General features: G+C 31.5%; 2 protein-coding genes across 3 annotated transcripts in view; both read left to right on the top strand.

Moving 5' to 3' along the window:
- LOC106678748 (inactive pancreatic lipase-related protein 1) overlaps nt 1-10,694 on the top strand; it is a 52,951-nt gene extending 42,257 nt beyond the window's left edge. For both annotated transcript variants that reach the window (XM_014417485.3, XM_014417484.3), the window contains exons 3-8: nt 3,396-3,537; nt 3,608-3,756; nt 6,906-7,160; nt 8,970-9,161; nt 9,454-9,625; nt 10,359-10,694. In XM_014417485.3, the coding sequence (XP_014272971.1) occupies nt 3,396-3,537; nt 3,608-3,756; nt 6,906-7,160; nt 8,970-9,161; nt 9,454-9,625; nt 10,359-10,446 (998 nt within the window). In that variant the 3' untranslated portion in view covers nt 10,447-10,694. The remainder of the gene's footprint in view (nt 1-3,395; nt 3,538-3,607; nt 3,757-6,905; nt 7,161-8,969; nt 9,162-9,453; nt 9,626-10,358) is intronic.
- On the top strand, nt 8,387-9,106 carry LOC106678749 (UPF0235 protein C15orf40 homolog). The gene is made up of 2 exons (XM_014417486.2): nt 8,387-8,897; nt 8,970-9,106. The coding sequence occupies exon 1, from the start codon at nt 8,469-8,471 to the stop codon at nt 8,880-8,882; it is 414 nt and encodes a 137-aa protein (XP_014272972.1). The 5' UTR covers nt 8,387-8,468; the 3' UTR covers nt 8,883-8,897; nt 8,970-9,106.
- Nucleotides 10,695-11,078: the final 384 nt, after the last annotated feature.

Here is an 11,078-nt window from a genome sequence, read left to right as displayed (position 1 = left end):
AATAATTAATATAAAAACATTAAGTTTCCATGGATTTCAAGTAGTTTTTTTTTTAATATGAAGTTACACGGAAAGGATTTTAAAAATGTATGTATGCTTACCTCTCGATATGTCCACAGTCCATTTCTATCGTTGGTCAAACAGTAAAGCATCTAATTTGTTTGATTTAGTAATTAACTACAAACATTTAGGTATTTTTTCGTATATTGATCGTAAACAGTGGATCCTAGTGGGAAAGACATTGTAAAATAAATCAAATTAAAGTCTGTTTCGAATGTATACCATAACATTCGGATATGTTACCGTAAACCACCGGTTTAGAGTAGATTTGATCAAATTATTTAGTTTTGGTATTCACTCGTTGAAAAATCTAAGGCTCTCTAAATATTTTCACTGTACTTTATGCAAGGATCCAGTATTCAGGATTTATAATCGGGAAAAAGACCAAAAATTTCATTAATCGTTACTTTATCGAGCAAATTAGCTTCTTAGTAACAGTTTTAAGAACGCCAAAAAATGTGGTTCCTTGTTATTTGTGGAATCATATGTTACTTCTACTATAAATACTATGATGTTATTGTGTTCATGATCTTTAGTTTAAAATGCTAAAGCGTATTGAATGGGAAAGCTCATACTAAATAGAGAAATATTTCCTTCTTTTACCATGTTAAAACGATATAACATGTAACATGGTTTTGAGTATGTTAAATGGAAAATGACGTCACACAACAGACCAGCTGCTCGTCACCGTTTTGTTGTGTTGTTACTTGATCGTAGTTTGTGTTTTGATTGTTTTAGGTGTTTTTATAACTAATATAGCAATGGATGACAACAATAATGTAATGACAGTTGTCAATTAGCACATCTTGATTCTCTTCCTCACGAGTTAGAAGATCAACAAGACACTCAGTAGCCAAACTTTCACTTTTCACTTAATTTAGGCATGTTGTAATAAATTAATTTAATCAAAACTTAGAAGTAAACAATAATATGCAGCTTTGGAAGGAAAGGTTATAAAACAAATTGCTCAGAAATTCCACTAGGAGCTCTTATGCACTTTCCATTTAACATGACTTTAAATAGGGCTGCTCACAATCCTGTACTTTTAACATGGTAAAACATTTTACATTTAACACATCATGCATGAATACCCATACAGGTCGTGTCATTAGTAACTTCCGATGCAGCTATATAAAAACTATTGTTCGTATCTACGCGCTTTGAGTTATCATGACAAGTTTCTGTTTTCAATATATAGACGAGTCTTCATTTGGCCTTTTTAACTGTTTTGTGTGATACACGTTACTTTAAACTGTCTTTTTAACCTCTGAAATGGTCGGTGGTTTTTGAATGGAAAAACCTTAATTTCTGAAGAGCAAGAAATTTGTCAAAAACAACCACATTTTACAAGGGAGGAATTGATAAAATGCAGGGAGATAGGAGAAGGTTATAGGTAATAGTGGTGGTTATACATAATAAATTAATATAACTTTGATATTTAATCAGAGCAACATAAATGCCAGATAGAAAAACAGAAGTTACTTATGATTCGACCCTAATAATAAAGGTATCGGTTTTAGCAAAATTTGAAAAAACAATTATCTTTCTTTTTTGTCAACTATTTATGGTATGATACTCTTCAATTTGACAATAACATTTCCATTAGAATGCACCGTATGTGAAAAAAAAAGTTATTCTAAAGTTTTTAGGATTGCCAGAAATGAGTTTCCGTGTTCAGAGTGGAAAGTCAGAAATGAGTTTCAGGGTGGTAGAAAAAATAAAATATTTTCTTATATTCTTTTCCTTGATTTCCATTCGGAGAAATCTGTAACAATTTTTCTTAACTTTGAGGTCTCACTTCTCCATTCACTTTCCCATCCCTTCAATAATTATTTGTATATACCCTTGGTCCAATCCTCTGATGGAGTTAAGCTTAGTATTTTTTAGTCTCGAATCGTATTAATTATTTTTTCTAATCTCTACAAGAAATTATCAAAAATTGAAATTGTATGATATGAGACTTCATAAATAATTTATAATGAAGGGTTTATAATATATTAAATGTGAGGAAAAGATGATCGAGGGGTGTGATCAGTAGAAATTAACAATAATGAGCAAAATGTATTTTATTTATGCCGAAGTTTCGGCCTAAATTTCAGGCTTTCATCAGGGTTGAATGTTGTTTCACTGGTACGAGTCAAATAATTTAATTAAATGAACAAATGAAATGTGTTTATAAATAAAAAAAAAAATGTAAAAAAAATGGGTCTATTTAAATAATTAAAAAACACATAGTCAAGGGAAAAATATCCGCTGTCGAACCATGTGTGAAATTTTAACTAAAACACATAAATAAAAAAACATAAAAAAAAAAAAGTTATATGCTTTAAAAACAATGCTTTTAACAACTTAATAATATAAATAACAAAACGGTATTTATGTTAAAAGAAATAAATCAATAATATCAAACTGAACTAACGTAACTCTCTGTGGTAAGGCATTGATCCCTCATATGTTAACTGACAGGTGTTTCCTGTGTAGCCCGTCGTACATAGTTGCTAAGAACTCTTCAATTAGAGCCTTTTAATAAACAGAATAATTTTTCCGGAGAGCAGAGCCCCTACCCAAAATATTTTATTCTAATTTCACTATACTTGTGACAGGTCCCCGAAAAGTGAATAGTATCTTCCTTTTCTTCGGAATCACAGACCAGACAGTTGTCGATATCATAATGAATCCACGGTTTTACACTTAAATTGAGTAAGTCCTCCCTTTTCTAAGGGGTATTCCTTAAAATAAAATAAGAAAGACGGAATAATTAAACATTTATTTGATGAAGACTTGTGTTTCTGAAATTTTTAAAGGAAAATAATTTGATTATTTTAAAATAAGTATAGAGAAAAAGTATGCGGACTTTATAAGAATTACTGTAGGAAACTGATTGATTTATTTTTAGTCGTGATCTGAATAATCCATTAAATAGCAATGTTGCAAAGAGATAGGAACGTTAGTTACTGCCTCAGTGTTCGTATTACCCTCCTTTAAACGAACATGCTCCTTATGGGAGATGTTTCACAACTTCAACTTTGCCTTCAAACCAGTTTCTTTTCCTTACTAAATGGATAATGTACACACAAATCGGACGATGACGAAGTACCGCAGATGACACCTTAATGTACGCATTGGAGGGTCCCACCTTGGCACGGCCCTGAACCCCGGGACTGGGTGAAGGTGGCCCCGTTGCCCCACTCTCCTCTTCCGACCTTTCGCCATGTCCTGACTAATGTCGTCGGTCATTTACCAACAATAATTAATTCCGGTAATGACAGTGGAACCTCCTTCCTTCACTTTCCAATCCAAGCGTTACCTCTTAATAATTCTCTTTTCTTCTACAGTTGCAGTTAAAGAAACTTGCGGGCAGAGGGCTCACAACGAATCGCAAGTTAGAAATGTCCAAGACCTCTACAACACGACCTCTTGCATCGACCCTCCCTTCATCTGCCCCCATCCGAGGATACAGTTCTACCTCTATACAAGGTCAGTTCAGTTTTCATTCTTAACTCCTCCATTTTATGTTTTTTTTTTTTTAACACCATCTTACCTACAGATACACCCAGAAGAACCCGGATCTGCTGGACACTTTGGACCCAGAGTCGTTGTATAAGAGCCACTTCAACCCACGGCACCAGACGAAGGTAATCATCCATGGCTTTCAAGGCGGGCGGCACCTTTCACCGAGCACAGATCTCAGGGATGGTATGGCCCACTTACCTAAATATCTTATAAAAAAAAAAAAAAAAATTCATTTAAGAACCAAGGTCTATACTTAGAATGTGTTTATGTAATATAATACATAATAATGTGTTTGAAATTAAGAATTTAATTTTATTTATGAGGTGTTTATAGTTTACCTTAGGTTTGATATGACGAGATGGTCGAGGGTGCGGTCAGTAATGAAACACAAACAATTAATACTAAAAATAAATATCATTACTAATACAAATACTAATTACTAAAATACTGTTAATACTAAGTACTATTAATTTGTTAATTATTACAAATTACTATTAACACTATACTAATAAATATTAAAATTTAAAACATGAACAAATACTATTACAAATAAGGCACTATTATCTTTGGTTCCTATATCAACTATAAAATAGAAAAGGTAATTTACTTCCACTTGTTAAATACACTTAATACACACGTTAAAAATAACACGTGTATCATTACTGACCGCTCTAACTTTATTGTGTTGGCGGTTCAAAAATGCATTTAAAAACATCTAGTAAATGCATTTTTGAGTCCGTCAACACAGTAAAGTCAATTTCAAAAAATTTAATAGCGATATGTTAGTTCTTCATTGCGTATCATCTGGAACATTGTCCAACTTAAAAAAGTAATTTTCTCGTTTCTCAAATTTGTGAGCAATGAGAATGGAAGATTTCTTTTTAAAATATCGGCATATTTTTTATGATACATTGCACAATATACAAATTTAAGCAATCCCACACCAGTAGTATTCGTGCAAGCAGTTGATGCATTTTTGAGTTCGCCAAAAGAATGAAGTCAATTTCATAGTTAGTTTCAGTCATCGCAGAACCGGAGTAGCGGTATGTTCAAGAACTACTTTTATTGGAACACACATATTTGGTTTTGGAGGTGGTCAAACCACCAAGGTCAGCTATAAAATAACTTAGTATATTAGTATATAAGCGAGAAAGTTACATCAAAGGGAGAGGATTAACAAAATTGGGTTCATATTTGAATTCGTTTAAACAATATTGCACCGTTATAGTGTAGTAAAAAGATCCAAGAAGCATAAATCTACTACCAGACCTGACAAGGCTAACTATAAAAGATTATGTCGTATTATACGAGATAATAACTGATTCGAAGGGGAAAACCAGGTGAAAGGAAGAACTGTTATTTCGAAACCTGTTTACAGCCGAAAGTTTCAATGCGTTCGCCACTTCGCCATTGCGTAACTAACAGAATTTGTTGAACCTCCTGCATTTAAATTCAGAACAAGATAAGAATTTTAATTTATTTTCTTTAAATGGTTTACATTGATGTAGGAACGTAGAAGAACAATTTAATTTTATAAATTAAATTATTATTATATTACAGCCCTAAAGTGTTAAGTTTCTGAATATCAGCGTATTTTAATAAATTGAGTAATAAATTTTAATAAATAATAATTAAATAAATAAATATTTTGATAAATAAATTGTAATAAATTCTAGACGGCGAGTAAGCGCACAGGAGATCCCACAATCTACCTTAAAATGCCCTTCAGGCAATGTAAGGATATTTATGTTTATTATGTATATATATTCCTATTTTTGTATTATTTATTTTTTTTTTTTTTTGTTTGAGATAGTAAAATTAATAAAGGGTGAGAAAAAAATATTATTATTAATTATTTCTGTACAATAACTGCTTAAAACAGTGGTCGGATCATGAAAAGGATATTTTATTATTACCAGTTTTATAATGCTCGTTTTAGGGTTACTGCTCGAATTTAATCATTTGGAGGATTTTCTGCAACGAATTGCAGTTTTTGAGTTTTAAATATGAAATATTTCATTAAATTTACAAATTTATGATCCATGATAAAATAAAATAAAAATGGGAAATACTGATTCATGAGATTAACTGAATTGTTCCTATCTCGTTCACTATTTTAGTTCGGCGTGGTGATCTACAAGGAATTTCTCGAAAAACCGAAATTCCCGTCTTAGGAAAATTATGTTTTTAAGCGTAAATTGTGTTCATAAAAAAAAAAATATTGAATTCTCAGGATCACAAGTTGAGCCTCGAAAATACTAAAATCCAGAAAATCAAATTTCCCTTCAAAAATATAGGTATAGGTTGTTATTTTGTTTTTAATTCAAATAAATTTTAAAATAAGATTATAATATTAAAGTTACGAGTAATAAAGAAATTGCGGAATTCGGAAATATTAAATCCAATGTTTGAAATATAACAACAGAAAATATTATTTTAAAAATTATTTTATACGCAGCACCTTGATTAATTTTCCAAAGTCTTAAAATTCCAATTTTCCAGTCTGTATAATGTGAATAAAAAATCAATAAATGTAGTAAGCTTTCACTCAGCTCTTCAGTTTTGGACAAAATTATAGGTTTTTAAAAATTATAAATTTTTAATCAAAGTAGTTTTTGTGTAGGTTTATAACATTTAGTGAGTTCATTTAGATTTAAATACGGTTAAATAAGCTTTCCGAGTACGTATTAATCATAAATTACTCAATAAAGTTAATTTTTTTATTTCATCTAGTGTTTTAAAATTCGGTCCCTACTTATAATTGTCTTATCTTGTAATTACCAAAAATTATATTAATTATCTATTCACGTAAAAAGGAGAGAATTCGAATTAGGGGAAAAACGCGTAAAGGGGAAATATTAATTATTATACGGAAGTATGAAGAAATGTACAGGATATTAACCCATCATCGTTCGTAGCAGGAAGCCTTGGTCCCGCGGAGTTGAGGATGTGTAGCAAGTCTTTGATTAGTTTAGAAAATATGTCCGTCTCTCAACTGTATCTCATTATAGTTCTTCTTCATGATTATGGTTTTACGAAGGGGCGAGGGAAATGAAATACAGTCTCAAATAGATACGAGAAATGTTATGTTATGCATAGAGGTAAGCCACTCCTGGTCTGTGGTTGCATAAATGCAGCTATATATATAGTACAATGGATCACATAAAATAAATCGATATTTTAAAAACAAATCTCCCACTCAATGCTAACAAATTTGAGAATTTTAGTGTTATTCATTTATTTAATTGTTTTCGATGTGTAGAATATTCATTAATAAAACCTAAAGCTATTTAAGAACGACTAAATAAACTGATCATTTTTTTCATTCTTAGCTTATTTCAAGAGAGGTGACTACAATATAATAATAGTTGATTATTCGACCCTGGTCAAGCTGCCATGCTTGAGCCAGATGCAATGGTCCCCAAGCTTTGCCGCTCAATGCATTGCACAGATGATCTACTACCTGTCACAGCACCCTCGAGGGGTGATGCCAGAAACGCTGCACCTCATCGGCTACAGCATAGGTGCGCACATTGCTGGCCTCACAGCCAATTATATCGACGGAGCGAAAATTGGGAGGATGACAGGTATGGCATTAGTACAGTTTCCTATATCAATTATACTTATTCAGATTTCTTCAAGCTTTGCAGGGCAAGGTTTAAAGTTTGGTTGCTTCTAAGTTGTTCGCAACCTCTTCATAACATCAAAGATGGAGGTAACATTAAAGATGAATGCAATTTTCACTTCAACCCCTCATAAAAAATATTTTTGTTACATAAAATAATATTTTCAGCGTGCACCACCTAGCATGGTGTAATGCCAGTAAGTATTACAAATAATCGGGAAATACGACCTTGGATAATGACAATATTAGTTATAATTGATAGCTCAGCTTCTCTGATACAAAAAATCATCTTCACAAATTTATGCCTAACTAGTGCAACAGGTAATTAATGTACCACGAAATAAGATAAATATTTTCAAACTTTTTTAAGTACTAATAATCCATTTCTTATTCATTTTGAATTAATTCAAGAACATGTGGGAATGGGCAGCTTAGTGGTAAAGCATTGTTCCAAGGACCCGTGTTCCAACTGGCTGTGGCAGATAATTATTTATGATTCTGACCGAATCACCTCCTTGCAAAACCGTTGGTCAAGTAACAGCACTTCCTTACAGAGTACTGCAGCCCTGACTCTTCATGGGACTACTTAGAGTATACTTCCTCCCATTTTTATCAGCTCAATCTTTACGCTATGGATCCACTGAGGTCCAAGGCCCTGCGGTCCCTCGGGTCCCTAACTACTAATGTATAATGCCTGTTAGACGATCAAGCAATATTAAAATATATATATATTACAAGAATTCGAAGATATTAGGGTACTTAACATTTTTAATACAATTGAATTTGTTGAAAACTGCCAACTGATTGAGAACTTTTTTTTCTCAAGACTTCCATTGAAGTCACTTTTGTACATCCTCAGAATGGGAGATCAAGATTCATTTCTGGGGGAGTTTTCAATGTGAAAGAATTCTCAAGAATTCAAGTAACGGTATTTAAATGTTGTGGAAAGACTAAAGAAAGAAAACTCTTTCATACAATCGACTATACAGATATATAAAATGCTCCAAAATTTTGATTTAATTAAATTAATAAATTATTTTATATTGCGTTTCTCTATTAACGATTAAAAATTCTTTATAAATACTTCAAATTTCGAAACAGGATATAAGACTTCGATTTATCAAACAATCGTTTTGGTATCGATTAGAAATTTGAAAGCTGTGTATTAAACAGTTTGTAACCTTCCTCACTTAAATATTTGAGTTTCCTTATTCTACTATTTAATTTTAGCGTTGGCCAATTTTTTTTTTATTAACTGAACTATGTTTAAATGTATCATTCGTTCCTAAAAACTTTTAAGGAATCTACATTTATCGCACGTAGTATGTCTAAGCAAAAGAAAGGTAAAGCTGTCCCATTACCTTCAGTTAGCCCAGAACAGCCTGTAACTGTTGACAAAAATGGAAATTTAAGAATTAAAATTCATGCAAAACCCGGAGCCAAAGTTAATTCAATCACTGACATTAGTGAACAAGAAATAGGTGTTCAAATCAGTGCTCCTCCTGTGGATGGAGAGGCCAATAGTGAACTAGTTAAGTATATAGCATCTTGTCTAGGAGCAAAGAAATCCTGTGTCTCTGTTGAAAAAGGTAATAAATCTCGACAGAAAACTGTTTTGGTCAGTGATAGCAGTTTATCAACTGAAACTGTAATAGCCAAGTTGAAAGAAAATATTGAAAGTTAGAACCCCGGTCTGCAGGTGATCTTTTTTTATCATTTTATTTTTGTTTCTATTGAGATAATCATTAATTATTTTGTAAAAATGTTGCAGGATTAGATCCTACAATTATATTTTATATGGGGACCAATCGGTCACATGACTTGGATCCATCAGATGCCCATTTTGTGGATGTAATTCACACTGGAGCTGGCATCCTTGGTCAGTGGGGCCCGAATGGTCATGCTGATTTTTACGTTAATGGAGGCACAAGCCAACCAGGCTGTCTTTCTGCTAGCCTTATAAGTAAGTTAAGAATCACTACCATTGGTATCATCATCTTATCCTTTATATAAGGATACACGTACACTAAAGTAGTTCCTATAAAAAAAATTAATGCATGCTTTTGTGAAAGCTAAAACTAATTCCTGAGATAAAGTTTATATAACTATTGAAATAGTCAAGCCATTATAATATTTTAATTGTAAGTTTCCATGATTAAATTTTTCTTTTTTTTAAATTTGAAAATGGCACTTTTGTTTTGTTCCTGTAATTTATTTTTTTGAAATGAACTGACATGTATTATGTTATAATACAGAAACTCTATCCTGCGATCATACCAAAGTTACTCCATACTTCATTGAGTCTATTAACAGTAAAACTGGATTTTGGGCAGTACCATGCCCCAACAGGATCCAGTATAATTTGGGCCTTTGTGTTCCAAATTCTGACAAGGAATATGTATTAATGGGAGAGCATGTGCGTCGCAAGTAAGTTGCCTTTATCAGTGTTTTTTACTCTTAAGATTTGAGTCCACTAAAACTAATTGTATTATAACGTTTAATTTTAGACATTTTTTGTTAATAATTCTGTTATTAAATAGCTTTATATTTATACTCTACTTCTAATCCAAAACTCTGAATTGTTCCTATTGAAGAATAGTTAATCTCACATGACCTCTAGGTAACTGAAATTTATGTATCGTTACATTGCTTTGATAGTGGCAGAACTTAATATCTATTTTTGATAAATTCCTAAGTTGGTATCATAGAATTGAGTTTACTTGTTAATAAGTTAAGTAACTTTTGGGATTGTTAGCAGAGAGAACCTAACACACAAAGAAACTCGTTTATGATACTATCTTAGTAGTAAGGAAGAGATCACTACTTGAATTGTAAAACTTCCTGATTGCACGTTATATATATATCGTAAATTTGGATGTATTTATTATCTATTAGTAGTTTTATAGATCAACAATGTACTTTGAATATAAGTTTTCAGTGTAATTTTTTTTCTTAGAACTAACAGACAATAACTTCACAAACAATATAGTGAAGAGGTGTTAGAATAAAGGTCGCAAGTGAACATCATCTGCATGGGACTTGAGCTCTACCTAGTTAACTATTAAATTCATGTTGAGATCTGTACAATAAAAATTCATTTAGTAGTTCCTATTCAAAATGGAAACTATACTTTGTTCTAATGTTTTAACTTTTGTTTCAGTGCTCGTGGTATCTTTTATCTCTCCACCAATGCTTATAAACCATATGCCAGAGGTTTTCCTGGAAGGAAGGCTCCATATATACCTTGAGTCCAAGAGTATTTATCAGTGCCTAATTGAAAGACTCCTTGTTAATTGAAACAATCAAAAATTAACTTATTTGTAAATAATCTATTTAAAACCATTAGCTTGTGCATTTATTTTCCTGTATATACTTCTAATGTGTACTTTATTGTTATATACATGACTTGCTCAACTAGTTCTTTCCAATATTTATATATATCAAATTGGATCTGTATCATCAAATGCAATTTCCTCAATTATATATGTTTCAATATATAGAAATAAATTGAAAAATGATTACTTTTTATTAAAAATTGTTTCTTTTTTCAATACCCTTTTACATTTGCAATTTAGTTATTTAAGGTTATTCTCCTGATTGAAAATAATTAACTTTTAATAGTATTAACCAAAAACGAATTTATTTGAATGAGGAACTCCATGTTTACCAGTACAGATTTACAAATAAAATTAAAATCTTGGATCATTCACTATTTAATGACTATCCAAGAATCAATCTTTCTATTTTGAAAATAGATGGGTCTACTTATGGTACTTGTCTCTGAAATTTAAATATAAAGACCATTTCAATGATTAAGCACACTGTCAAATGGAGGATCCTCAAGTAAGAGCACATCTGATTAAATTACATTGATCTAATA

This window comes from Halyomorpha halys, unplaced genomic scaffold, assembly GCF_000696795.3.
Source record: "Halyomorpha halys isolate HHAL.00 unplaced genomic scaffold, Hhal_1.1 Scaffold157.1, whole genome shotgun sequence".
Lineage (NCBI taxonomy): Eukaryota > Metazoa > Arthropoda > Insecta > Hemiptera > Pentatomidae > Halyomorpha > Halyomorpha halys.
The sequence above is the reverse complement of the archived record's forward strand: the minus strand, read 5'-3'. Positions and strand labels throughout refer to the sequence as shown.

What these genes read in the sequence shown, in the direction of transcription:
- LOC106678749 (XM_014417486.2), top strand. Translation starts at nt 8,469, where the DNA reads ATGTATCATTCGTTCCTAAAAACTTTTAAGGAATCTACATTTATCGCA.